This window comes from Aphis gossypii, chromosome 2 (genome assembly GCF_020184175.1).
Source record: "Aphis gossypii isolate Hap1 chromosome 2, ASM2018417v2, whole genome shotgun sequence".
In the NCBI taxonomy this organism is placed as follows: domain Eukaryota; kingdom Metazoa; phylum Arthropoda; class Insecta; order Hemiptera; family Aphididae; genus Aphis; species Aphis gossypii.
The window spans coordinates 49,551,590-49,579,176 of record NC_065531.1 but is presented as its reverse complement, the minus strand read 5'-3'; the positions used below and the strand labels follow the sequence as shown (position 1 = coordinate 49,579,176).

At 28.0% G+C, this 27,587-nt stretch overlaps 2 protein-coding genes across 6 annotated transcripts in view; one reads left to right on the top strand and one right to left on the bottom strand.

Annotated features, from left to right (window-relative positions):
* Positions 1-7,813, top strand: part of LOC114119268 (uncharacterized) — a 38,620-nt gene extending 30,807 nt beyond the window's left edge. The window contains exons 2-7 of the mRNA XM_027980774.2: positions 295-507; positions 601-739; positions 1,311-1,437; positions 1,546-1,594; positions 2,423-3,511; positions 7,083-7,813. Of these exons, the coding sequence (XP_027836575.2) occupies positions 295-507; positions 601-739; positions 1,311-1,437; positions 1,546-1,594; positions 2,423-3,511; positions 7,083-7,431 (1,966 nt within the window). The 3' untranslated portion in view covers positions 7,432-7,813. The remainder of the gene's footprint in view (positions 1-294; positions 508-600; positions 740-1,310; positions 1,438-1,545; positions 1,595-2,422; positions 3,512-7,082) is intronic.
* A 1,536-nt stretch (positions 7,814-9,349) lies between these two features.
* On the bottom strand, positions 9,350-25,652 carry LOC114119269 (uncharacterized). Of its 5 annotated transcripts, none has more exons than XM_050199133.1 (13): positions 24,889-25,008; positions 24,703-24,793; positions 18,426-18,528; positions 18,101-18,296; positions 17,734-17,857; positions 17,175-17,528; positions 13,542-13,889; positions 13,312-13,465; positions 13,087-13,240; positions 12,833-13,008; positions 10,025-10,254; positions 9,846-9,954; positions 9,350-9,785 (listed from the first exon to the last, which is right to left on the bottom strand). In XM_050199133.1, exons 3-13 carry the CDS (start codon positions 18,466-18,468, stop codon positions 9,649-9,651), a joined length of 2,025 nt encoding a protein of 674 aa, XP_050055090.1. In that variant the 5' UTR covers positions 18,469-18,528; positions 24,703-24,793; positions 24,889-25,008; the 3' UTR covers positions 9,350-9,648. The 5 variants fall into 5 exon arrangements, with proteins under 5 accessions (XP_050055090.1, XP_050055091.1, XP_050055093.1 ...); XM_050199134.1 differs by having other exon boundaries at positions 18,426-18,514; XM_050199136.1 differs by having other exon boundaries at positions 18,426-18,509.
* Between the last annotated feature and the right edge of the window lie 1,935 nt (positions 25,653-27,587).

Sequence of the window (27,587 nt, the reverse complement as noted above, 5' to 3'; positions counted from 1 at the left end):
ATCAATGAAATTAAATTTTAATAAAATGGTTAATCGTTTTTATGTACAAAGTGGATAAGTGGATAAGTTTACAATATTATATATAGGTAATAATATGCAAATAGACATAGAGATAAAAATAATAAAAAATTATGAAAAATAAAGATAGAGATTCGAAACGGAATGCATTGTCCATTTGTCCGTCAAATAATCATATTTTATATTTATAATAAATGTATTGATTATTATTATGTGTTACGTGTACTTATTTTCATTTATTAATTTCAATATCGTTTTTTTTTTTTTTTTTTATAGAGGTCAATTCGCTTCAGTCAGACGCTGCACTTCGATCGAAACGGGTGAAGTGTTTGCGGCCAAATTTTCAAACCGCACGAGATTTGGCGAAGACTGTAGTCCCGATATCCACCACGAAATAGCTTTGCTATCGCTGTGTTCACCGTCGCCGCGGATTACCAAATTGCATGATGTATTTCAAACGCCCAAACAATTGATCATCGTCATGGAATAGTGCGGATAATATTATAATATTATTTTACAAAAAATAAAACTATTACTCGCTCATTATTATTATTATATTAATGTACGATATATGTTTTTTAGTGCTCCGGGAGGTGATCTACAAAAAGTCATCGACGACGACAACGTACCATTTGAGGCCGACGTGGTCAAGTTCATACACCACGTGGTCGAAGGTTTAGCTTACATGCACCAGCGGAAAATCGCTCATTTAGATATCAAAGTGAGTAAATACTAAATAGTGACGAAACGCGCGAGCCAAGGTTTTTTCAACATTTTTTTCCAAAAAAAGAATAAAACAATCCTTAAAAATTATGGCATTGGTGACACGCTGGTTTCCTGGAACGTTCCAGGTCCAAATGAGGTTGCATATGTGCGGTACACGTGCTTTAAAATCCATTACGCCACCCACGAACAAACAAACGGACGCCGCGCCGTCACGATCTAGATTCTATATAGCCTCTACAAAGATCGATATCGCGATAAATATTTCTAGCTGGATCAAGGTCCAACCCCGATCGGCAGGAAATCCATAATATCGCACATTATTATTAATACCGAATTAACATTATATTAATATGCCGTTTCGTGTTCGGCGTTCTTATTGTTAAGGCCGAGTATGCTAATGAACGGTATATATCATACAATTTAATTCGTGACCAACCGCAAATATTATCTAATATTTTATACTGACGATGACACACATCTTACAACAATATTAATCCCAAATAAAAAAAATATATGTAATCAACGTTCCTGTGACTAAAACTAATTATAAATATTGATGTTCGCAGCCTCAAAATTTAGTGTTGATGGGCGCATTTCCTACTTGCGACGTCAAACTTTGTGATTTCGAAATATCCCGAGTGATTCTAGAGGGTACGGAAATCAGAGAGATCCTTGGCACACCCGACTATGTCGGTAAGTAAACCGTTTTAAAAACGATTTATACATATATTAGATTACTATAGTGTTTTGTTTGAGGAAAAATATTTTAAATATAAATTTAATCAAAATTTACGTTTTTAGCTCCAGAGATACTTCATTACGAACCAATTACTTTGGCCGCAGACATGTGGTGAGTAATTCTCTTATATTATACAAGTTTATTTCAGATATCATCATTAGGTTTAATGACCTTGCATATTTCCGAGTACAACCATTTTAGAGGTCACTTGTTTTCACAAATATTACATTGACTCATTAAAACGAAAATTCTTGCAGGAGTGTATAAAAAGGATAATGAGTAGGTCAAATTATTCACTTAATATGTAAAATAGATAAATATCATATATTATATGATATAATATTAATGTATTTCATCATATTATTTTATTTTTTTGAAAATTCTATAAGATTGTAAAAAAAAAAACTATCAAACAAATAACAAATATTAGTTGTGTGGTCAAAAACCCCAACTTAAAATAAAGGCGGGACGCCAGTAAAATACATGTAAAATAATATATTTTAGAAAAACTTAAAAATATGTTGTCATTTCTTAATAGGTACATCCATCATAGATAATATAATAATAATAAATAATAATTATTATTTTTATTTATGATAAAGCGCGTAGAGCTATACTATTTTATTATTATTATTTAAAGTAGTCGTCTATTATAAAAACTATTCTAATTTGTGTAAAAAACTAGGTTAGATTTTTTCCATTAATCTCTGATCCATATGTAAAACATTTTAAAAAGTACTTCACTAAAATTACAAAAATTGTATTATTATATTATTAACCGTGATCTTAGGGCATTTGCGATACTCGGTTAAACTATAGATCATTACCGCGATTTCTATTTTGAATATTGACAAATTTTGTTCCCGGGAATCATTCCATTCGAAAATTAAAAAAATTCTATCATTCATTTACTAACTATTGGTATTTGTATTATTTTAGGTCGCTTGGAGTGACTACTTACGCACTATTGACGGGATTCAGTCCATTCGGCGGAGACACGGACCAAGAGACGTTTTGCAACATATCGAATGCTGACATCGATTTCCCGGACGAGCTTTTTGAAGATGTGTCAGAAGAGGCGATCGACTTCATGCGAAAGCTGTTGGTCAAGGATCCCAGGGAGAGGCTGACAGCCAAAGAATGTTTGAAACACCCGTGGTTGGCAAACCTTCGAAAGTCATCGTCCGGCAGCAGCAATTCGATGCACCACCACCAACAAAATCAACAAAACTACCACCAACAGCAACACCAGCAGCTGTTGGTCACGAAACGCACTGGCTGCAACACGTGTGCGGGCATTACGCCATCTAACGGAGCTAGACGTGGCGGTGGTGGTCTGCAACCTTCGTACCTGTCCAAGTCTCGAGAAGCACTTTTTGAGCGGATCGTGTCCAAGCACATGCGGGAAAGTGACATGAAGAGGTCATCTATGTTACACGAGTCACAGTATGCATCCAATCGGATGTGCGAGAGCCACACGTCATTGGTATCTCGGTCCCGGCACGGCACCCGGACGTTCAGTAAGTCTAAGGAGAAGCTGTATGGACTCAAGAGTCTGTCCCGGTCCCAGGACGTACTGGACATGTGTAAGAGCATCAAAGACCTGAACGAAGTGGACAAAATTGCCACTGTCGGTAACTTACTGATGAGTCTCACTGGCGTGTCGACGCTGCCAAACTCACTGTGCTCGTCCACTGCTAACATATCTGTATCTCAGAGTTATATACCCGATGGCTTAGCGTCTGAAGATGATAAAGATTACCTCACAACGAGAAACGGAGATTGTGATATCGACACGACTAATACAGACGCCACTGCACTATGCAACTCTGTCAACACAAACAACACCACTCCTGTCGATATTACCATCACCGAACCCCTCAAACACACCCCTACCACGACCGCAACCACCACTACCACGGTAACCTCAACGGCAGACCATGCACCAAGATCTGGGTCTCCAGCCGGCAGTAGTACAAGTGGTACTAGCAGCGTAGAACACTTTTACCATTCCGACGAAGAACCCAGGTAAATCTGTCATGCAGACTGCAGACGACAGTGTTAAATGATAATACATTAAGATCGTCATATTTGGGTGCGGCGTAAAGCTCTGAGCTTGGGGGTTAAAATCAAAATACGTTTGAAAAAATAACGGTCAGCGCCTACTGAGACTACTGTATCTACTACGTTACATTAATAGATTAAGTTGCATAAACAATAATAAATACAAAAATTAGGCTCTTTTTAGACGAAAAAATGTTCTAGAATACAAGTAAATATAAAAAAAAACCCTATTAACAGACTTTCATATCCGGTTGTCACTACAATTTTCATAATAAAATAATGTATTGGTATATTACACTTGCACAGATTAAATGCATATTAATTTAAACATTATATTTTATATTTTCATATAATATTTGCATGATTTTTTTTCCTTAAAAATAACAACTTTAAAACCGTTTTCACACAATTTTTTTGGCTAAGGCGCGTCCTACGTACTGGAATCGCATAAATTAACACGTGTTTATACGCACTATTTCATAAGAAATATCCACTCTATTAACATCCCACAGGTCAATATAATCACCAAGTCATTTTCATTCGTACGACATTGGGAGCCGGTTTGATAAACCACGGAATGAATCAAATTTAACGACTAATGTTTTGCGGTCTGTTAGTAGAAATTCACATGCAATTTAAAACACGATCAAAATGATGCCATTATAAGACAAATGACGATATAGGTCACAAAAAATAAAACATGTGTCATACACGATTTAATATTATTTTTCATATATTTAATAATTAGTTAATATCAAATATTTTGATTTGATAAAATAATACTTAAATGTTCGACAATCAACCTAATTTTTGCGTGTGCTTTGATAAAATACAACGAGTAATGCGAAATTATTTACTACTTGAGAGCACAGCTATCAATATTATGTTTTTCGATATCTATTCTGTAAAATATAAGTTCTTACCAGGTACATAATGTATTATTTTTCTAAAATACTTATTAAAATGTATTAATTAGCTCAATTTTTATTTTTAATAATCTTTTTAATGTCTTTACAATCGATTTGAGTAGAATACGTTGGATTTAAGAAGGTAATAGGTACGTCAAATTTATAAACCATTAAAATTATGCGGTTTTCGTCTTTTTCAACTGCCCCACCTCCATGGGTACTATACCCACACTACTTACTGTATAATTAGTCGCACAAATAGGCGGAAATCAGTAGGAGACCTGCGGGGATTAAGCCCCCCCCCCAAAAAAAGTTTAAGATACAGCTGCTCCAGTACAGTAGTGCTATATAGATATAATGAGCATATTATATTACTTAGCCCCCCCAGTAATTTCATCAATTTTCCGCTTAAGGTCGCACATAAAAATATACAAATATTTGATTTATAGTATTATTACGAAAAGTCAGAACGTCGCGATTATACAAAACAAAATAATGTTCGACTTTCGAATTTGTCCCTTCCATCAATCAATCAATAATAATATGGCAAATAATGTAAACGAATGGCGACGTAATGCATTGTTATATAGTTCTATAACATAATAATTATATTAATGCTATTGTAATATATGTGCATTGCAATATAGTATTATAATATATTATGTCGCGTAGTTAACGATATCGTTACGTATGTGGTATTGTGGTATGTTACGATTGTCTTTTAGACGAGTAAAAAACTTCGGTTGTGATAAATTATTATTTAAACAGCCGACGACGTGTAATAGTGCGAAATCGATTTATATTTTTAGATATTGATTTCGCGTAATGTCGATGAGCTTCCACTCTACTTTCTAAAATCATATCATACCTTATTTTATGCTGTAGGTATTTAAATACACCGTTTGTATAAAGCTATATGATAGAATACACGAGTTTTAAATTGAAAGTAAATTACGCTTTTACCGCCATCCCACGTTAAATATCCTCATTTTTATTTGAAAATTCGCACTTTAACTTGAAACCAGTAAGCTTTTATAAGTATAAAGAGCACGTTAAAAATTTTTAATATTAAGAATGTTATTGTTATGCAAATTTAAAAAACCAACATTTTTCATACGCTAAACCGTAAATGAATATGTCAAGGTCTTAATATCGACGTTGATGTGCAAAAATAAGTACAATTTACATACCTAATAAAACTAAAATTAATTTGTTTTCCGAGCGTTTAACTATGCAGATAGGACGAATAAATTATGTTGTACGCGTACAACGATAATAAGTTAAGTTAGTGGGTGTCATAAAAACAAAATAAAAATTATAAAAAGTCATAATATAAGATTACAGTTTGATAAAAAACCCCCAACAAAATGATGACAAAAATATTGTTATTAATGTGTGTACAATAAAAATAATAAATATTAAAAGTTATAATGAAAATTCAACTGTGTCGCCGTGCCGGTTAGGTTAGGTTAGTTTAGGTCATTATTTATATATATATATATCAAAATTATATTTTCAAAACATTGAAGAGATATTGAAAACAAAAATAAAAATGAATTCAGTTTTGTTTATTACGATGTTAGTACCTACACGTCATTTATAATGACAGACAAAAAATATGATAACAATATTGCATCCAAATATCATTAAAAATAGGTAGACGTAGGTAGAATAATCAGTAATTTTAGAACAATCAGTATTTTTTCATTTAATATTTAATACATTTCCAAAAAAAAATGCTTAGTAAAATCGAAACAAATACATTATTGTAATATAGAATAAAATCGAATAGATACGGACCTTATTCGTCGGTTCTGTGATTGAGTCAATTCTCCGTAGGTACCTATTTGTACACACGACGGTTTTCGTTGGAAATAGATATTTCGGGAAATTATTGTAAAAAAATGTTACTTACGTTTTGTCGACCTGTATTTGTTTCAAATCACTGTCACTCGCATCACTCTCCATAGTTTTTTTATATTAAAATATTAACAACACACATTAATAATAATTTTCTTAAAATGCTTCTTATTTATATTTTATGTTTTTCTCCGATGGAACTTAACTGGCTGGTAACTGTTACCAATATAAATATAATTCATGATTTTTTGAAATCGATATTTCGGGATATTGTAAAAATAATTAATATCTAATCTCTTTGGTACACTAGACATACGATCTTTACCCGTTACCGCGGTCCGCGGCTTTAGATCTATCTTAAGCTGTGATCTTACCAACACTAAAAATTAACAACTAGTTATCGGTCTTTATGTTATGGTTTTTCGTTTCATAGATATGTTTCCGAGAACTTACAATAATTCACCAAAATTTACATCGCAATAATGCCAAATCATAATGTATTTGGTTTTTATGTTTAAAATATCTGACTAAATTTTAATTTTAAAAAAGTACTAGTACTAGTATTTTTTTCATTTTTTTTTTATTTTGAGGGGGTAGGGGTGCCAAAAATATGTTGCCCCGGGACGCAAATTTTCCGAATGCGCCTCTGTATATACTAAGGCATATCATATACGATGTACTTTAATAATACCTTCCTATATATTATATGCATTGTAATTTGAAAAAATAAATTATTGACCGTGACACGTTTTCTGTTCGACGTATAGGTTTTCCGTAGCCCAACTGGTCAAGGCGTTTGATACGCACCAGGAAGTAGTGACCAAACGGTCGCTGGAGGTAACCATGAACCCGGTGACCAAACTCAGGATCGCCCCCGCGACGGCAGCCGTCGACCAACTCACCGCTACCCACGAGTTTCCGACCGGACCGAACGCCCTGCGACTGTTCATACCCAACATCGACATATGTGGTGGTGAATCGGCGGCCGCCAAGAGGACTCGCGCAGCAGGATGTGTCGGCGCAGGAGTAGGATCCCGAGACGGATGCGAGAACGCCCGGAGCCCGAATTCGGACAACCGTCGCAAACGTTCAAACGTGAACGACTGCAGCACATGACCGGACCTAACCCTCACTGCGATCCTCCCCCAATATTTATTTCATTATTATACATATCATGATATTTTTTATTAATTGCTAGATTATTATTATTATTATTATTTTTTTTTAATATATAAATATTATTTTAACGTGTTATTTTATTATATTATTGTGCCGTTCATATAGTGTGTATGATAATAATATTATTATACGTCATTGTGCGTGCAATAGAATATATACTTAAATCATTATTATTATTATTATTATTATTATTATTATTATATTGTCGTGTGTATGTTATCGAATTTGATATTGTATTGTACGAGTGAACCAGTGATTGTCACATGTTATATGTATAATATATAATAAATAGAATAAACATTGCTTCCGCGAGAAAAAATTATGTTTTTTACACCCGGTCGTATATATAATTATCTTTTAGACATTTGTTAAGTATATCTTATTGTTAGGGCTGCGATTTTGATGCAAATGCATCTTTTTTCTGGTATTTGAAACGTTTTCCAGTAAGTATAAAATGTGTTTTCGTTAATACCGATTATTTTAATATAAAATAATTTTTTTTGCATTTTTGTAAGTATTTTCTTAGTTTTTAGAGCATTTTTCACAATTTGTTCATAAATAGAATTAGGTAATAAAAGTTCTATTACAGAACGAACGTTGTTGCGATTAACAAGAGATTTTTAGCAAACTGCCGTCGGTACGAATAATAAGTTATATATAGCACTACAAGTTATCGTCGATGGTCGATAACAATTTTATCATAGCTATATAGGCCTCGATAAGTATTACTGAATTAGTAATACTAATTAGTACGTCCAGAGCTAATTAAGTAACAAATATTATAAGTAGTAAAAATACTATGAAAATAAAAAATAAAATATAACATTTTTAAGTTATAATGAATATAATTTTGATTTTAAAGAGTTTAAATTGTTAAAAAAAGAATAATAATAAAAAATAAATAAATAAATAAAATAAGTCAGTTGTTATACTTATTATATAAAAAAATGAAAATTTTTAATTTTTGAACACCGTTACACCAAATATTAAATAACAAATTAATCAAAGTTCGAATCATAAAGGTTAGAAATGGCAAACCCATGGCATGGGAAAAGATTAAGGTTGCTTAGATTTAACGAATTGAAAATATGGGTATGACGTCATAGAGTAAAAGTCGAAACGGTGGAGTATGTTTTACGTGTAAGTGTTTAAATTAAATATATTTTTAAACATTTTTTTGTGTTTATGACAATGGTTATAACTTTGATATACTTTATAGTTTTTTTTTTTTATAGTAGATAAAACTAATATCATAAATTTCGTAAAAATTTGATTTGTGCAGCAATACATATAGCGTGGGTCGCAAACTCATTCATTTTACTAAATTATAATAATTTATAATATGTATGCAACAAGAAGATATATTCAATTTTAAATTACACCGCCCTCATAAGCACATAAATATACATATTATTTAACTTAACAATTGACTTGAAGTGATTTATTTTTATTATTGTTTACATAATTAATTTAACAATTGACTTATAACATATTTATTACTTATACTTCAACGAATACTTTGAATTTTAAATTAAAATGCATTTGATATGTTCAATAATTCAAAAATACTATGGTTTTATAATATGTGTCAATCTATTAACAAGACTACTGTGTACTTTTATATAATATCATATGAAAAAGACTATAATTATCTTAAAAACTATAGCAAACAATTTTGTAAAATAAAATACAACAAATTGTCATTGATGTGTACAGTGAATATTGTTTCATATAATGATGAACATAAAATATAATATTGTGGGAAATTACTAAGGAGACTTGGGATACTATTTTAGTTTCACATATAGTTTTATTATAATATGTGGCATTACATAAAATACATTATAATACAATATTTTAATGTTAACACTTACAATATATTACATCAAATCATGATTATTAATTAAGTTAATATAAGAAAGGAAAAGTGTAAACAAACAAAAAATGGGTGTGTATGTAAATTACAAAATATAATCACACAATAAATAAATACTTTAAATCCTCTTAAATTTAAGTTATAGAAATCAGGGGACCATATTGTGTAGGAAATTACAAAAATGAATACCATTATTATTTAATATCATATGTATTTTTAAACTCAACTAACTGTATTAAGTAAGTAACATCATTATGTCAACTAGTGTTGTGATTGTTCTACTGCTCTAACAAAAGTTTTATATATAATAGAGCAACATAGGCAGCCATTTCTTGAGCTTCTTGCACGGTCTTACCAGTACCCACAAAGAACAAAATAGGAGTGACAGCTAATTGCACTACTATTCCAACATCAGCTGAAAAAATAAAGAGTAACAAATAAAAAATGATCATTATTACTTGAAATCATCTCTTACATGGATCCTTTTTTATCATTATGTATGTAAGACTAAAATTTTCTTCTTTTCCAATTTCACTTAAAAAATCCATTGGATTATGTTTTAGTTTAATTGTAGATTGTGTATTCTGCATGAAATTAAAAAAAATATAAATAAATGTATATAGCATGAAAAAAATAAATTGTATATTATATTACCCTTAGTTTGCTTAAACTTTGCTTTTGAGATTGTTTTAAACGGTTAAGGAATATCTCCAAAGAACTCACAGCATGTGTATAATCCAAACCATTACTTTCCACAGTGTCTCTCAGCATAAAATGAGCAGGCAATGGATACTCAGAGTTCTTCTGTGGAGGAACATTTTTTATTTGGTTTAACATCATTTGAGCAGCTTCTCTTTTAGCTGCTTGCTTGGTTTTTCCTTCACCTATACAAAAAAAAATATATATATTTTTATTATATTTATTTATTTATAAACAATAAGAACTCTTTAAAATAACATTGTACAATAATAATAATATAATTTCATGACAAATAATATTTAGACAGTACAACATATTTGAAGTACATTGAAATAATAATAATTATATTAAATATTTTTTTCCTTGACTAATAATATTAATAGTATAATTTGGTGAATAAACTATTAATCCAAGTTCTAAGTAAGACCCGATAAGTGAGAAATATAATATTTTTCAAAGTTTATATTTTTGAATTGTTTAGTGTTTTTGTAAATAAAAGTAATAAAACCTAACATTTCGAAAGCTTTATTAGTAAGTAAATTTATATTAGATAAAAAAGTCATATTGCATTCAAGTAAAATTTCTAGATTTCTGATGGAATTGATTCTTGAAAGTTCTGATAAAACATTTACTGATGTTAAGCATAGGCAATAGGTATGCGCAGATTTCTGAATCGGGTATAAAAAAGCTAAATTTAATCGGACAACCCCTTCCCCCTGTAATGGCGACCCAAGACAACAATTATAGGAATTTTCAATACAGACTTCAAATAACCCTTTTTTGGTGACTGGAAAATGTAAACAATCATGTTTTCATTATTTCACACAATATACAATTCATTATTATTGATTTAAAATTTTAACATCTCAATAGGCAACCAGTATATCTTTAATTGTGTAAATATCTATGACTTTGATTTATTTTACTATAAATTTTTTAAGACTTTAATGCCTTATTACTTTCTTAGTACCAAGTACCCACTCACGTATAAAAAAAAAAGCTCAGGTGGAGCTAAAGCTCAATCAGCCCTACCCGTCCGTACGCTTATGACGACAAGTAAGATATGATTCTATCCAATTTAAAAAATTGTCCACTGAAACCAAAAAAAGTTAATTTTGCGAGAAGTAATTTGTCATTATTCATTAACCTTATCAAATACTTTTTGGAAGTCTGTGTAAATGGAATTAATTTGAACATGTTTATTAAAAAAGTTAACATTTTAGATTGATAAAGCAAAATTTATAGAAATTGACATTTTTGGTCTAAAGCCACGTAGATTAAGATAAATATAAGGAGAGATAAGTTTTTAGAGATTGGTCTACAATTAGTGAAATTATGTTTATGAAAAGTTGAGGATATACCATCTAGATCTACACATAATGGAGTAAGTATCAAATGAATTTAAATACTTATAAATTTTACTTTTATCAATAAACCAAGAATATAAGTTAAGATTAATATTAAAAGAGATTGTTGAAAGTTGGTTAAGTTCTATCAAATTAATTGAATTAGATTCAAAAACACTTAAAAATAACTACAAAAACTGAGCTTTTTCTTGAATAATTATTGATGTTATATCATTGTATTTTACATTACAATCAGTTATTTTTAATGATTTAACATAATTCCTAAAGGTTTAGTATTAGTTTGAATATTATATTTGATATCAGATATATGATAAGAATAGCACTTAAAAATAAAAATTTTAAATAAATTACATGCAAAGAGTAAAACTTAAATTTCTTATCGGCTAATTTTTTTTTTGATAATAAAATTCTTAAGGTTTGGCTATACTGGAGAATGGTTGTTGACAATTTTGGATGAAGGGACAAATAAATTTAAAGTTTTTTTTCTTTTTACAAATTCTTCTTATCAAAATTAGTAATAGAGAGGAAATGTGAGATTTCATTAAAATCACATCTAATAATGCTATATTCAAAAGGACTTTGAAAAAAAGAATTAAATGTTGGATTGGTAAACTTAGAAAAAATATCAAAAAGAGAGTGATGATTATCAATTTTTTGAACTATGAATTCTAAAGAGTAATTTATATAAGTGATTTCAATGTTATCATTAGTAACAATACAATGAAGAATTGAGAATTTTACTATTTATGTTTTCTGTTTTAAATTTAAAAACTGTATACAACTATTAAACATCATACTTCCCAAAAGACTGAACAACCGAGACATCACCCATTTTCATTATGAATGAAAGGTCGATAGGAATAAATTATAGTTGAAAAGTTAACTTAAATAATAAATAAATAACAATAGATACAGAGAACTACAGTTAAATCATATAATCCACATGACTCACAAACACAAAATGACAAGACTAAAATTTTACTTTTTTTTTGGAAAAAAAAAATAACTAAATTGTAAAATGATGAAGTATTCTAAATATTATATAGATATAATAAAATTTGTTAAAATGAATAGATATTATATTTTTACAAAAAACATATTAAATCAATAACCGTACTATAACAATTAGTTAAACAAGTTATTTGGGTCTATTAAGTTTTGATATTTAAGATTTTTTTCTTAGTTTAATGTTATGAATTATGATAATAGATCACAAGAGCAGTTTATTTTAATTATAATTTATTTTTTTTTTTACAAATATTTTTAACTTAATGATTAGGTTTGATATTTTTTATTTTAAATGTTATATGTAACGTAATATAATACATAATTAAAATAATATATACTTGTGTAAAAGTTGTTACAATTGTCTACTTATTTCGTACAAGTTACTTACCAACAGATCTTAAGTCCTTAAGGGAACATATCACGGAATACCAAGTTTTATATGTGTCATTGTGTTCGTCACGTGGAAACTCATAGTTAGGTAACACCCAATGACGAGCCATGCACAACTCCTGCAGCATACCAATAGGATTTATTTTTGATATTTCATCTACAATTTTCTCATCACTGAAAGCCAATAAAACATTAACTATTTCATCTAATAATATTATACTATTTTTATATTATTTTTGCATAAGCTTATACCTATACTTTGATGAGTCATATTCATCTTGTGTAAGTGTAATACTTGAAGTGGTAGATGTTATGGTGTTGTTTCCATCATTGTCATCTAATTTATCCAATAAAGCAATAGCAGCATTTTGTTTTGCTTCTTTTTTTGATGAACCTTCTCCCAAAGCTAATATCATTGATTTTTATTGTTAATATTAAATAAATTGTACATTTATTGTAAATAAATAAATTTTTTACCAGATATTTCACCAGTTTTGGCAACAATAGTAAAAATTGGACTATGTCCATGCCCTTCTAAGGAAACCCACTTATATTCTACTGTTTGTTTTTTTAACAACATAATTTCATTGACTTTGGCAACGGGAGATTTATTATTGTTCAATTTTATCTCCTAACAACAATTAAATTAATTAATATTAGTAGAGAATAATTTTTTAGTTAAGCTACAATTTGCAGTAATAACTTACCGCTATTTTTTTTGACAAGTCCACTTTTTTCTCTTTATGAGAATATTGCTTGAAATTTTTACCACGGAGCTGGAGCCTATAACCTGGCTGTGCTTTCATATCATAAACAGCAAAGTTACATTCCGTGTATGTGGATTCTTGTTGCGAAGAGCATGATGGTTTGTCCAATGACCGCGGACATTCTGATAAATCTGTTTCCAACAGTGGCGGAAATTGAGTCATACGGTTTTTGTCAGAGTATTTAACTCTATTATTATGTGAAGTGTTGTAGCCGGATTCACTGTAACTGTGCATATCGCCAGAGAAATTTTCAACCTTGGAGTTATGATTAAAGTAACTGGACATTCTCTACACAAAAATGTAATGCATGTAAGATAACTGCACTCCACAATAGTGCGGTCAATTCATATTATGTATATGGTGGAAAGCATGTGGTTGGTGTTAGGTACTTACCTAATATAGTGATCGACGAGGGGTAGGTAGAAGGTACACTTACCAGAGAGGCAAATATTATTTTTCAGCGAAAACGTAAAACAATGTGAAGTAACGTTGCAAAAATCCGTTTATAGATTGTATAACACAATTTTAGCCGTTACCTAAATACTGAATAAGGACTGGACTAATACTATTCGGACTATGATCTACAGATATCGAATATATGTTGACGACTAACGTGTATGCCACGGGGACGCCACGATAATAAAATAATATCATGGAATTATAAGACCTATCTCCAGACGATAATTTCAAATACACTGTTATGCCAATGTGCCCCCCTCAGGTTATGTCATGTTTCAGTGAGATAGTGTTTACCTGGCTATTTATAAACATAACGTGCAATGTTTATAAATCGCGCCGTCTTGAAGACTATTTATTATCACAGAATAGATACAATAACCATATGTTTTTATTTTGACCGGTGATAAAACCGTAACCGTGTTTACTGTTTAATCATAATCACCAGATGCTGGAGTTTAATCGTCCCCGGAGAATAGAGATCAACTACTGGTCGTAATCGTAAATACGAAATCCGAAATGAACTCACCGAAGAGCGGATTACCAATACATCCAATATCGATTAGACCGACCGTTGACTACCGAACGATTTCGTATTGTTGGTGAATCATGACTCGTAAGTTTTATCGTGTTCGCGATTTCACTATCACTACGACTGCAACAGCGGGCACGTAATATTGTCATTTTTTTTTTTCATCCGACTTATCGCAATCACACAACAACGCTAACCTTTAGACCTCAAAATGGCTCAAATCCGTCTAGTATAAACTGCACTATTACACTGTATATTATACTTACTATCGAGCATTTTAATAAATTATTATCGCGACGGCGTACAGACTTTTTCACGGCTATAGATAATAACTATCATTAATCATGATTCTCACTTTGGTCACTATAGTTTTACCGGCGCGCGGCGGACTGAGAAAAACGTTATTTCATTTGTGTCACAAAATATTATCCCAGTGAGAGATAGATATGTACAGAGTGTAATTGTTTAACAAAATATTGTACTATCTGAGTCCGCGCTGTATACCTTCGTAAAAAAGATAATGTGATAGTGCGAGTGTTTGATACACGAATGATACCGCTCGTATTGAACGGGTTTTGCCTAACTTACTGATTTTACCAGTACCACCAGATAGCGCTACAATAATATTTATTCACATATTAATATTGTTGTTTTTCATTTTGTTACCTATGGGCTATTATAATAGGGCTATAATAATATTATAGTTATTTTTAAGTCTTTACAATATATTCTAGGCTGAAGAGTCATCTCCGTTCAGAATCGTTATTTCGTATACAATGATACTTTTCATTGGATTAAAATGGTACAGATCCTTTATAGTGACCTAGGTACTATCTATCCAGCAGAGTGTTACGTACTCACATGACCACTCTTTTTGTTTTTTTAAATGTCGATATAAATTATTAGATGAGTAGAAATGCTTGAAAATTTAATTCAAGTTCTCTCAAAAGTTATTCTTATATCTGTGTACGGAAAAAAATGCAAACTATTTTGTAGTTAAAATTCATAAAAACTTTTATTTTGTTTCTTTGCTTTGAAAATTTAATGGTACAAGATTCTTCTCATTTTTTTTTCATTTTATAATTGAAAAATAACAATTAAATTTAGATTTTAGACAGAATTTATTAAGATTTTGAATATTTATAAAAATTGTAGTATTCCTCAATAAGATTTGGAAATGTAGTACAAGAATCAAGAATACCTATAGTACAAGTTGTTATTATTAATTCAAAGTTCAATAGTTAGGTAATATAAAAATAGGTATATTTAAATTCGGGATAGTAATTTTAGCAATTTTATTATAATTTAAAAGTATTATTTCCGCATACTTAAAACTTTTAACGTAAGTATATTTATTATAGTTTATTCACATAAACATAAAAGTATAAAACAGTAAAGTTATCAACCTTTTTTGACATTTTTTTCGGCATATTATGTTATATTATGACCTATATTCATTAAATAAAGGTAGTTAAAATTATTAAACTCTAAAATAATTTTAAAATTTAAAATACATTTTGTGTGTGTGTGTCTGTGTACAGCATATAACTATAGTCCAAATAATGCTTCAATTCAGTGTCGGTTTGGTCCACCCGGTTACCGGGCGAACGCAGGGGGCCCCAGGACATTTTATACATTAATGCACTTCTTATTTAAATATCCGCCTAGATCTAAGTCATCCAAATCATTAATCCTACATCCAACTATTCTAATTGTTTTACATTTTTAAACCTAAAAAGTAGTTTTACCTAATTTAACAACTTTGGGTGTCCTGAGAAATAAAAACAACTGTAACATGGTGTGAGTAAGTGATTTTTCAAGATTATCTAACCAGAGCCGAATTACAGAGAGACAGAGAAGGGGATATCTATTCCTGGGTGCAAGATTTTAAAGGTTCAATTTTTTTAAAAGAATGTATTAAAAGAAATAAACTATTAGTGATCACGATAATGTAAACGGCACATATAGTCATATATGCATTTCAAATCAGTTGAAATACACCAAACCAAGCCAAACACAAAATTTATTAACAATTCCGAGAAACAAAAAGCTGGATAGTTTCTTTTCCAATATTAAAATTGCATTACGATTGTACTGTACTGAATATTTTGCCAATATCTAAATGTTCCAGAGAAAGACCGTTTTTTGAAAAAATCAAAAACTATTTGCTTTACTCTTCCAAAAGTAAAATTAAATTAATTTACTGCGTATAAATAATGAAAATGTTTTACTTAAATCTAAACAGGAATCAATGAAAGCATTTTTATAAAAAATATTATAATTTAATATAATATTTTAATTAATAAAAATAAAACAATAAATACCTACTAACCTAAAACCTTCCGTAATTTACTCAATAATTTATACAATAATTTTAATTAATTAATTCAACTTTAATCATATTTACAAAATTAATTTTTATTTTTATACATTTTTTTTTTTTGTAAGATTAATATTGTTTATAAGTTTATTTATATATAATAATATATGTTATAGTATAGTTAGGTTAGTAAGTATATAGGTAGCTAATAAATTATTAGAATGACATATTCTTGTCGAAGTATAAAAATACTAATCAAACTTACTTTATCAGATTTAAAATATGGTTTAATGTATTCCACGCCAATAGATGTGATCAAAGAAGAAATATACGCCACCAACGGTATGCTAGCAATGGTACCAGATTCGTTAATAGCCGATTCGTTGATAAATAGTGGTATATAGATCAGAGCTATATTTATCAACAGCTTACAAGTCGTAAACACTATAGCCACTTGATATAGATGAACGTTTTTACAAAATTGTAATATTTTATCAAAATTTATCTGTCGATTCTGCCTGTACATCAATTTCTTATTGGTATTTCGTGGACTTTTCAATAGCCCGTGGAAAATAAACGCAGAAAACACTCCAATTGTAGTAGCAATTAATGCTAACATCTATACACGACATTATAAATTACATAAGTAAATACATAAATAAATTAATAAACACTTACATAATATTATATAATAGTTATTATATTAAATATTATTATATTTTTTAATTATAATTTATAAATTATGAGTAAATAGAATTATAATATATAGCTAGCCATATATAGGTATAACTAGTAGATCTTCGATATTATATTTTAAAACTAACTTGAAATTTTTCTGAGTCGTTAGGACCAATGAGACTACCCATATTTCCGTTATTCCGTACACCTCTAAACACTAACCAAGGAATTATGAACATTAAAATATTTGTGGACACAGTGAATACATATCTAAAAACACAAAATAATTTCATTTAGATATAACGTATAGGCACTATAATGATACCTAGATAGGTACTTACATATTACAAATCATACACAAATAATTAAAAATAATACTATTTTTTTACTTATTGGGTGAATATATACAAAAATATCGTAATATATATAACGGATGATTTTGTTCATACTTCATTATAAACATTTTATAAAACAAGAATGAAAAAATTATATAATAAACTATATCAAACACACCTTATAGAAGTTAATTTGCCTCTCTCCAAAGACAAATCAGTTAGCTCTGGTATTAAAGACAAATGAGAAATTTGAACAAGAGCCCAGGCCATTTGGAATGTTAATTTTGCGCAAATATATATCAAAGTAGTTACAAAAATCGATAGATTCCAAACGTAATATATTAACGGAAAACTTATGGCTTCCATCACAGTGCCTGGAAATATTGTGTGAATGGGTAATTAGTTCTTACTTGTGTAATGAAATTTCATTATAAAAATGATTAACAAAAATACATTTAAATTATACTCGCTTATATCATATACATATAGGTAGTAATATTTACCTAATAGCACCCAATTTTTCTTTTTTCCAAATTTGTCAACCATGATTCCCACAAATGGTGTTGCTATTGCGTCTACAGTTTGACCTGCACTTGGAAAAATAATCTATACATATAAATATTATATTGTTACAATGTAACTAGGTACCTTGTACATATTATAAAAATGAAAAATGGCTTAAATATTAAATTATATAATATTAATTGTTATGATAATATTAAATATATCATACATGCATATATAATGTATATACTTGAATAATAAATTTATATTAAAAATTAGGTCTATCGTTCAAGATTTCTAGATGTCATTCCATGACTTTTGTTCATACCAGGAACTCATTTCATTTAAATTTACGTACACCAATGGTAATAATCCTATTTTTTCACTTAACGGTTCAGTTTTTGACCTAGACTTTATTACCTAGGTCCTAGGCTATTCCCCAGACTTAATCCCAATCTGCATACTGTTAATATTTGTTATAAGGCACTTAAAAAGTATTTTATATTGTACTTTAAAGTATTTATACTGTGCATTCGTCAAATCGGGATAGTCGAATTGCACTTATTACCTAAAAAGAAATGGTCGAATTGCACTTGGGTTGAAAAAAGGTAATAGTTGAACTGCACTCGGTTAAAAATTAGGTAGTAATCGAACTGCACTCATTCAAAAAAAGAGTTAAAATGGAAAAACCGTGGAAACCCGTTAAAAATATTGTGAATCTTATGTTTACGAATGCTACAGTAAAAATGTATAATATAATATAATATAATGTATAATAATATAATATATAAGAATAATTATAATGTATAAATATATAATTAACATAATGTGATGTATAAAACAATCATTTTTAACCACGCCAATGATTAAAATCATTGTCAGTTCTAAGCCTGTAAGTGGGAAGGAAAATGAATGTTTACTAAATGTTTAACTCCTTCAAATGTATGATAATTTGGTTGAAATACTTTTTTTGAGCCCAAGTGCAATTCGACTACTACCTGCTTTTTACCCGAGTGCAGTTCGACCATTACCTTTTTTAAACCCAAGTGTAATTCGACTAAGATAAGTGCAATTCGACCATACCCCGTCAAATCTATTTTAGATGAAGGGTTTATCCTCAGAAACATTTTGGTGATTACATCTTTTTATCAATTCGGAAGAGTTCAATGCAAGTTACTAAAGTTTGCTAGCTTTATTTTTAAAATAGATTTTTCTTTCATGATTAAACTCCAGTATTGGCACATCTGTGGTGGTTAGCTTCTTTAATTGACCCGCAAATGACATGAGTCTAATAATGATTATCGGATTTGGAATATTTTAATAAAATATTAGACTAGTCTGAATAATATCAAGTTTACTGCATGCCATTGCCCAGTGCCCATTACCGGTTGCAATATTGCATACAGTGCCAATTATATCTATTATAATAATTATACATAATATTATATATTTTTTAGATAGGTATTTAATAATATACACTCTTTATAATGGCCAACTAGCTGCAGTTTCCTGTTCTCTATATATACCTATTAGATTTTTAATACAAAGATACCTTAAAAAAGTTTTGTTTGTAGCTACATACAGTTTTGATTGTAGATTTTTAATCAGTCAGTGAATTAGTCCACGAGTACGATATACTTTGCTGTGAATTGCTTATACACACATACCACTTTCGATAACATACAGTATGAATAATATAATATTATGTAATAATTATACCACAAATCATGATCACATTACCAGCAATATTCAACTCGATAATAATAACTCTATGAATTCAGTGGTCACTCGTCACTCGGAAAATAAAACGAAATAAAATTATGTGATACATATCTTAGATACCTACTCAGTGGAATCGTGTTACCTGCTTTTACTATGAACTGTGTGAATATTGCAAATGTCTGCGATATTTATCGAATAAAAAAATAATAATAATAAAATCATACGAGTATAATGAAAAATATATATTTTTCATATATGTAGTTGGGTACTTTAAAATGTGAACTTCAAAACCTTATAAGTTATAAAAAATGTTGATGTTGACTATATTATATTTAACCTAGCTCAAATTAAATTTTAAAAATTTTTGAAAATAAACAACAATTTTATCAACATAAGTTATAAATTCACGAAAACACGAACACTGCCAAATATTTACTTAATTAATTTTATATTGTGTATCTTCTATCTATACGTACATATTATATATTTTTGGGCTATTCTTATTATTCCTATTGTTAATAAATAAATAATTAATCAAAAAAGTAAAAAATTTTAAATACCTACAAATAATAAAATAAATTTGAAAAAAGCCAAAATTTTTTGGGTAAGTAAGATTTTATTCACAATGCGATGTACCTACCAATAAATTGATACCAATTTGTATGTGATCAAATGATCTGACTCAATCTAACTAATCTAAAGTCGAGGTTAAGATATATGCACATGCAAATATACTCAAACAATAAAATATACCAATAATTAATAAACGTGTATTGTCCATCAAACTAACAGCATGTTGGATTCACATTATATAGTAATGAATAATAACTATAACTAATAATAATAATACTAATTACTAACTATAGTGAAATGATAAATAGACAATCTAGTTGTAGGTTTGTTCTTTGGTGGTAGTTTGTTAAACTCGCAATTTGACAACTTTTTTACATTAAAAAAAAAACACGAATAAAATCGTGCGGCGCATTTTTAATATCGACGTAATAACTACTCTAATTCAGCTATAATATCTATAAAGACTGAACGACTTATATAAATTTGACAGTACCTATACTTAATATTTATATTTTATTTTTATAACATGAAGACCAATTTTTGATTTTACATTTTTACGTCAACTATCCCAGAAAAAAACGTTATTTAAGAATATATTGACTATTTGGTAGATATTTCCAACGAGGAACTTTTTCCGCTTCATATTTGGGCTTTGGATATGATTTCCCATCAAAGAACTACAAATGCACGCGAGTCCTTCCACGCAAAGTTTAATAAATAATTTTCGTCATTATATCTAAATATTTATGCATATTGTATGCTTATTGATGTCATAACATAATTACAAATAAATACTTATATTTTAATGCAGATTACAGACACAAGACCTTTAATTACACGATATGAGAAAAAAATGAACGAAATCGAAAAATATATTAACTTATATCATCAGATTTTTAATTGCCAGATAAGAGTTTTTAAATTCAGTTTCTTGTAATTATTACAAAAAAAAATTAAAAAAAAATTAATTTTACATAATTTTTCAAGTTTAAAAAACACTTAAAAAAATGTTATGTCACACATTTATTATATAATATGTATATACATTAACATAATTATTATACAAATCATACATGTATACAACTCTTTTAGATTCTGAACGAAGTGATGAATGTATTGATTTTATAATGATGTGTGTGTTTTTTTTTTGTGTCTGTGTACAGCATAACTAGTCGAAATAATGCTTCAATTTCAAACTATGGGGGTGGTTTCCGATGTAAAAGTGAATATCCTTGGTGCATTATAGAGGTAAAAAGTTAACATTTTCCAACAGTTTTTAAAAAAATCGAGAAAAACAAAAAAAAAATTACGGAAAAACGGCAATTTTTACGCAAAACCAGTTTTCGACCAAATCGATTTTTTTTATGGTTGTAATTCAAAAACTAATCACTGAAAATACTTGAAATTTTCACCAAATGTTAATGTCAGTAGTATCCGTATATAGTTAAATTTTCAAAAAATTTTGACTTTTTTTGACTTATTTATAGACCACTGAAATTTTCGATTTTTTTGAGAAATTTTTTATAAAGTGTCGATAAAAAATTTTTGGATGACCAAAAAGTTTTGAAAATTTAATACAAGGTTCCTTATGAGTTGTTTTTATTGTAGCTAAAAAAATTAAAAATCGTTAGTCACAATTTTTTTTTATAAGAGTTTATAGTTCAAATTTTTACGAAATCTGTCGAAAACGCGAAAATTTGCAAGTAATTTTGAAGTTGAAAAATCATAAAATTTTTTTCTTTTATAACTAAGTTTTGAAAATTTGGTACAAGGTTTTCCATACATTTTTCTTCAAATATCTGTAAAAAAAACTCTACCGGATTCAGACAAAAAATTTTTATGAGTGTTTGAAATTTAAATTTTTACAAAACCGCGTTAAATAACGGTTTAGCCTCAAACGATTTTTGATATTTGTTATAATTCAAAAAGTATAAGTCGTAGATACTTGGAAATTTTACCAGTTATTTAGATTGGCATTTTATTTACTTGATTTAATTTTCAAAATATTTTGAGTTTTTTTGAGCTATTTATAGACAACTTAAATTTTTAATTTTTCTGAAAATTTTTTTTTGAAGTGTCGATAAAATTTTTTTGGCCGTATCAAAATACTTGAAAATTTTATACAAAGTTCCTCATATGTTATTCTTATAGTGATTAAAAAATTATAAGAATACATAGGCACAATTTTTTTTTATTAGCATTTGAAGTTCAAATATTTACAAAAATTCGTCAAAAGCATGAATATTTGCAAATTATTTGAAGTTGAAAAATCATAAAATTTTTTGTGTTTATAACTAAGGATTAAAAATACAACACTAAGTTTTCCATAAGTTTACCTTCAAGTATCTATAGAGAAAACTCGATGCATCGTTATAGGAAAAATTTTAAGTGCGTTTGAATTTTAAATTTTAACGAAATAGCGTAACGATAACGATTTATCCTCAAACGATTTTAAATATTTGTTATTATTCAAAAAGTATAAGTCGTAGATACTTGAAAATTTTACCAGTTATTAAGATTCGCGTTTTCTTTACGTGATTTAATTTTCAAAATATTTTGACTTTTTTTGAGCTATTTATAGACAACTGAAATTTTCAATTTTTCTGAAAATTGTTTTTTTATGTGTCGATAAAATCTTTTTGGCCCTATCAAAATACTTGAAAATTTAATGCAAAGTTCCTTATAAGTTATTATTATAGTGATTAAAAAATTATAAGAATACATAGGCACAATTTTTTTTTATTAGCATTTGAAGTTCAAATATTGACAAAAATTCGTCAAAACTATGAATACTTGCAAATTATTTTGTAGGTATATTTCATAAAAATGTTTGTATAAGTAGCTAATAGTTGAAAATTTAATACAAGGTTTTTCATAAGTTTAGCTTACAATTATTATAAAAGAACTTAAATTTTGTTGTATTCAGGCCATTAAAACATAAACCACCTTTTTCACCAACCACTAGAAATTATATCCTAGGCTGACAAATCATCTTCGTTCAGAATCGTTTTTCGTATACAATGATAACTATCATTGGATTCAAATTTAACATTCCTATAATATATAATAATGATCCATACGGCACCTAATGTACAGCAGAGCGGTACTCACTTGCCCGCTTTTTTAAGTTAACATGCGATTCCGGACTCAGATTCCAGAATTAATTTGTAAACATTGAACCATTGATTATAAATATTAGTATTTAATATATTATTTATTTACTTGGTAGGTATATAATAATATTATTAAAAAGTATTAAAAGTATTATTTTAAATTTGTGTATTTTATTTAATTATTTAATGATAAAAAATTTTAATTTCATATTAAATGTAGGTAGGTACACGGAAAATGTAATTATTACCTTTACGTTGTATGTTAATAAATATTATAAATGTAAGAAACCTTTGTTTGTTTTTGTTAGAGGGCCCTTGTAAATTACTGTATTGGGGGCCTAAACATAAGCCAGACCGACACTGCTTCAATTTCAAACTTTGGGGGTGGTTTACTGGTTTCCGTTGGCAAAGTGAATATCCTTGGTGCATTATGGTCTATGGAGGTCAAAAGTAATTCGAATTTTTTGTATCTAGTGTCGATAAAAAAATTTGAAAATTTAATACAAGATTCCATATGAGTTGTTCTTATTGTAGTTAAAATGAAATAAAAAATCGTAGTCACATTTTTTTTTATAAGTGTTTATAGTTCAAATTTTTACGAAAATAAATATGTCAAAATCGCGAAAATTTGCAAGTAATTTTGTAATAGTGACCCACTATACTGTAGACCGTTATTCACTTGACCGCCTTTTTTTGTATTCAATTTAAAATTAATTCCTATAACTTTCATTATCTAAATTTTTTTTAAAAAAAATTGTTTCTGCCATTATTTATAATAGTAGGTGGGTATAGTAGGTATAATGTAGTTCTAAGACAATATAAGTATTGGCATGCATTTTCACATTATGATTTAATAATTAATTCTTACTTTTTCTTGTACCTATATGATATTGTATGTTAGATTAATTTCTGCTTCACGATTATTCTCTCTGATTTAATCTATACTTATTACCATTTATCTGTTATTCATATAATAGAAATTAGTTTGAGTAAAATATTAATTTTATATACGTAAGTTTATCAATCAATTATATTTATAACATTGAATTCTTACTTCCACAATCCACACAGTAATGCATGTTTTGCCTTGTAGCGAGAGGAGTAGACAGTAGTAGCTATCGATTACAAGTCTACAACTATACTGTTAACATAACTTATTGTAATTATTGTTGTTGTTAGAATAAATAAATATAATTACTATTATTATTATTTTTATTTAAATTAGTCAGCCAACATACTAGATATATTCTATATACTTCACATTTTTACAATATTACTAAAATGTTAGGTAAAGGTTCTCAAATCTGATTGTCTTTCACCTCGGTGCCCGGTGGGTGGTGGCAAAGTGAATAATGTTAAATTTCTTTTAAATAGAATAATAATAATAATAATAAATTAAACATTCTATTTTCAAGTTTATGTTTATTGTAATTAATATTTGTGATATATCTGTTTAAAATATGTTCCTATTTAAAGTATGATACTTTGCACGATAAAATATTGTAAGAACCATAACGGTGTAAAATAATAAATATAAAATAATGTACAATAATAATATAATATAACATACCTAATAACATTTTATCGGGATTTTTAAAGGTGTTCTCGTAATTTTGTGAAAATTATATTGATGTTGTTAGTTTAAATTAGTATAAAAAATAAATACCTATGTTGATTTATTCATTTTTATTTTTAATCGGTGGATAATAGAAATAATAATAAAAATAATAGTTGTTTTACAAATTTTAACTGTTTAAGTAGGGATTAATTCTTTATAATATTATACATGTTGTAGTCCTTACCTTTTAATGATTTTTTTAACACATAAACACAACTTTTAGTATTTTTTTAAAAAATGTTATTCATATTTTGAGTTGATTATTACGGACTATAAAAAATCGACGTGAATAGGCCATTTCCACGAAACATTGAATGGTATCGTAGTATTTAGCCTTAACTCCACTGGGTACGTACAATAACGTTTTAATATTTTTTATGTTTAAGTTGCATAATACCTATTAAATTTTACAGTATTTTAATTACTGAAACTAAAAATACAAAAAGTAAAATTATTTTTTTAAATATCAACGCTATATTATTACACATAGTTAACTAGTTAAGTAATAGGTACTAACGTATTTACACATTAATGTTATACCACGTTAAAAATACATATTATATATGTAGGTATCTATCTATACTCTTAAACTTTTAAGTTTAAGTGATTATAACGTGCCCTTAAACCCAAAAGATGGTATTAAATATGTATATATGAACTGATTTCATTCTTTAAAAATACCGAATTGTATAATTTAATTAAAAGAAAAAATAAATGTTAGTATCAAAATGAACCTATATATTATACAAATGGCTAAGTTGTTGATGTATTTAAAGATCAATAAAAAATGTATTACACACATAAATCATAAAACGTAAGGGTGACAATATATAATTCAGCATAATAAATCTTTTTTTTTACACAATTACGCAAAATTGTTATTACATAAAAGATTTTTTCTGTTTTACCTGAATGTAACACGATCACGATCACGTATACAAATACAGCGATATTGCCAGTTATGGTAAAAAAAAAAAGAATATGATTATTTATTTTCATATTTTGTAGTATTAAAAATTATAAAAAATTAGTATGATTTAAATAAATTAAATTATGAAATTGGCGATTACCTTTTTTCCTTGTATCAAATTAAGTTGTAACAAAAATTAAAATATGATAATAGCTTGATATAATTAATTATTTTAAATTATTACACAATAGCAATCTATCATTTCTATATTTAATATTGTTTTAAAAGAAAAATGTCTAGATAACATCGTTTAATTTTTTTTCGAAATCGTGTGAATGAAAATATATTTTTATAATCAAGAAATGTGAAATCGTGATTATCTGAAATTAAAGTACCTTATAAGTTATAATATACGCGTATATTATATTATAAATTTATAACTAATGCAATGGCATATGATATATTTTTTTTTTTATATTGAATACCTTGAATCTCATTTAAACAATGAATTCATTGATGGTTCTAATGAATTGTAATAACATTTTAACAAATATTATTTTTAAATAGTAATAGAAGCATTGTATGATAATCCAATTCTTGTCCAGTACTCTCTTTATTTATGTTTTTATCTTTCAGGATGTTAGACTGACATTATCCTAACCTCCCAAATTCGACTTTTCCATAAAATATATAGCTGAAATTTAATATACTTAATAATATTCAGCGTAATACATTATAAAACATACCATAAAAAAATAATTTTATTAAAAACACGTGCTTAATTTTGTTACCTTTTCACCTATATATTATAATAGTACCCAATTCCGATTGGCAAGGGATGCCCTTAAGGAGAGGGGTAATTGCCCATCTCAAGTCTTCACTGTTTTATGTTTCTGCAGGTTAATGGTAATTTTATAATACGACTTTTGTCAAACACATAATTAATACATATTATGCAATATGCAAATATATATATATTATATGCTATCAGATGATATATACTAATAGGATAAAAGTATAATATTTTAATTTAAGTGGAAATTATTATAAGTATTGGTCGACAAAATTAAATTTAAAAAAATGTTTTTCATTTTAATGTTTTGATAATGTTCTTTCCAACTTAGTTTAAATTTAAATCATTCAACTTTTTTAAATACTTAATTAATTAAATTAAATTTAACTAACTATAATTTTAATGTTTTTATTATAAATTTACAAGTCATAA

Coding starts and splice junctions, on each gene's coding strand:
- LOC114119269 (XM_050199137.1), bottom strand. CDS start 18,468: ATGGTTGACAAATTTGGAAAAAAGAAAAATTGGGTGCTATTAG. Junction 18,297..18,425: donor GAAAAATTGGGTGCTATTAG/GTAAATATTACT, acceptor CAATATTTCCAG/GCACTGTGATGGAAGCCATA. Junction 9,955..10,024: donor AAAGTTTAAGCAAACTAAGG/GTAATATAATAT, acceptor AATTTCATGCAG/AATACACAATCTACAATTAA.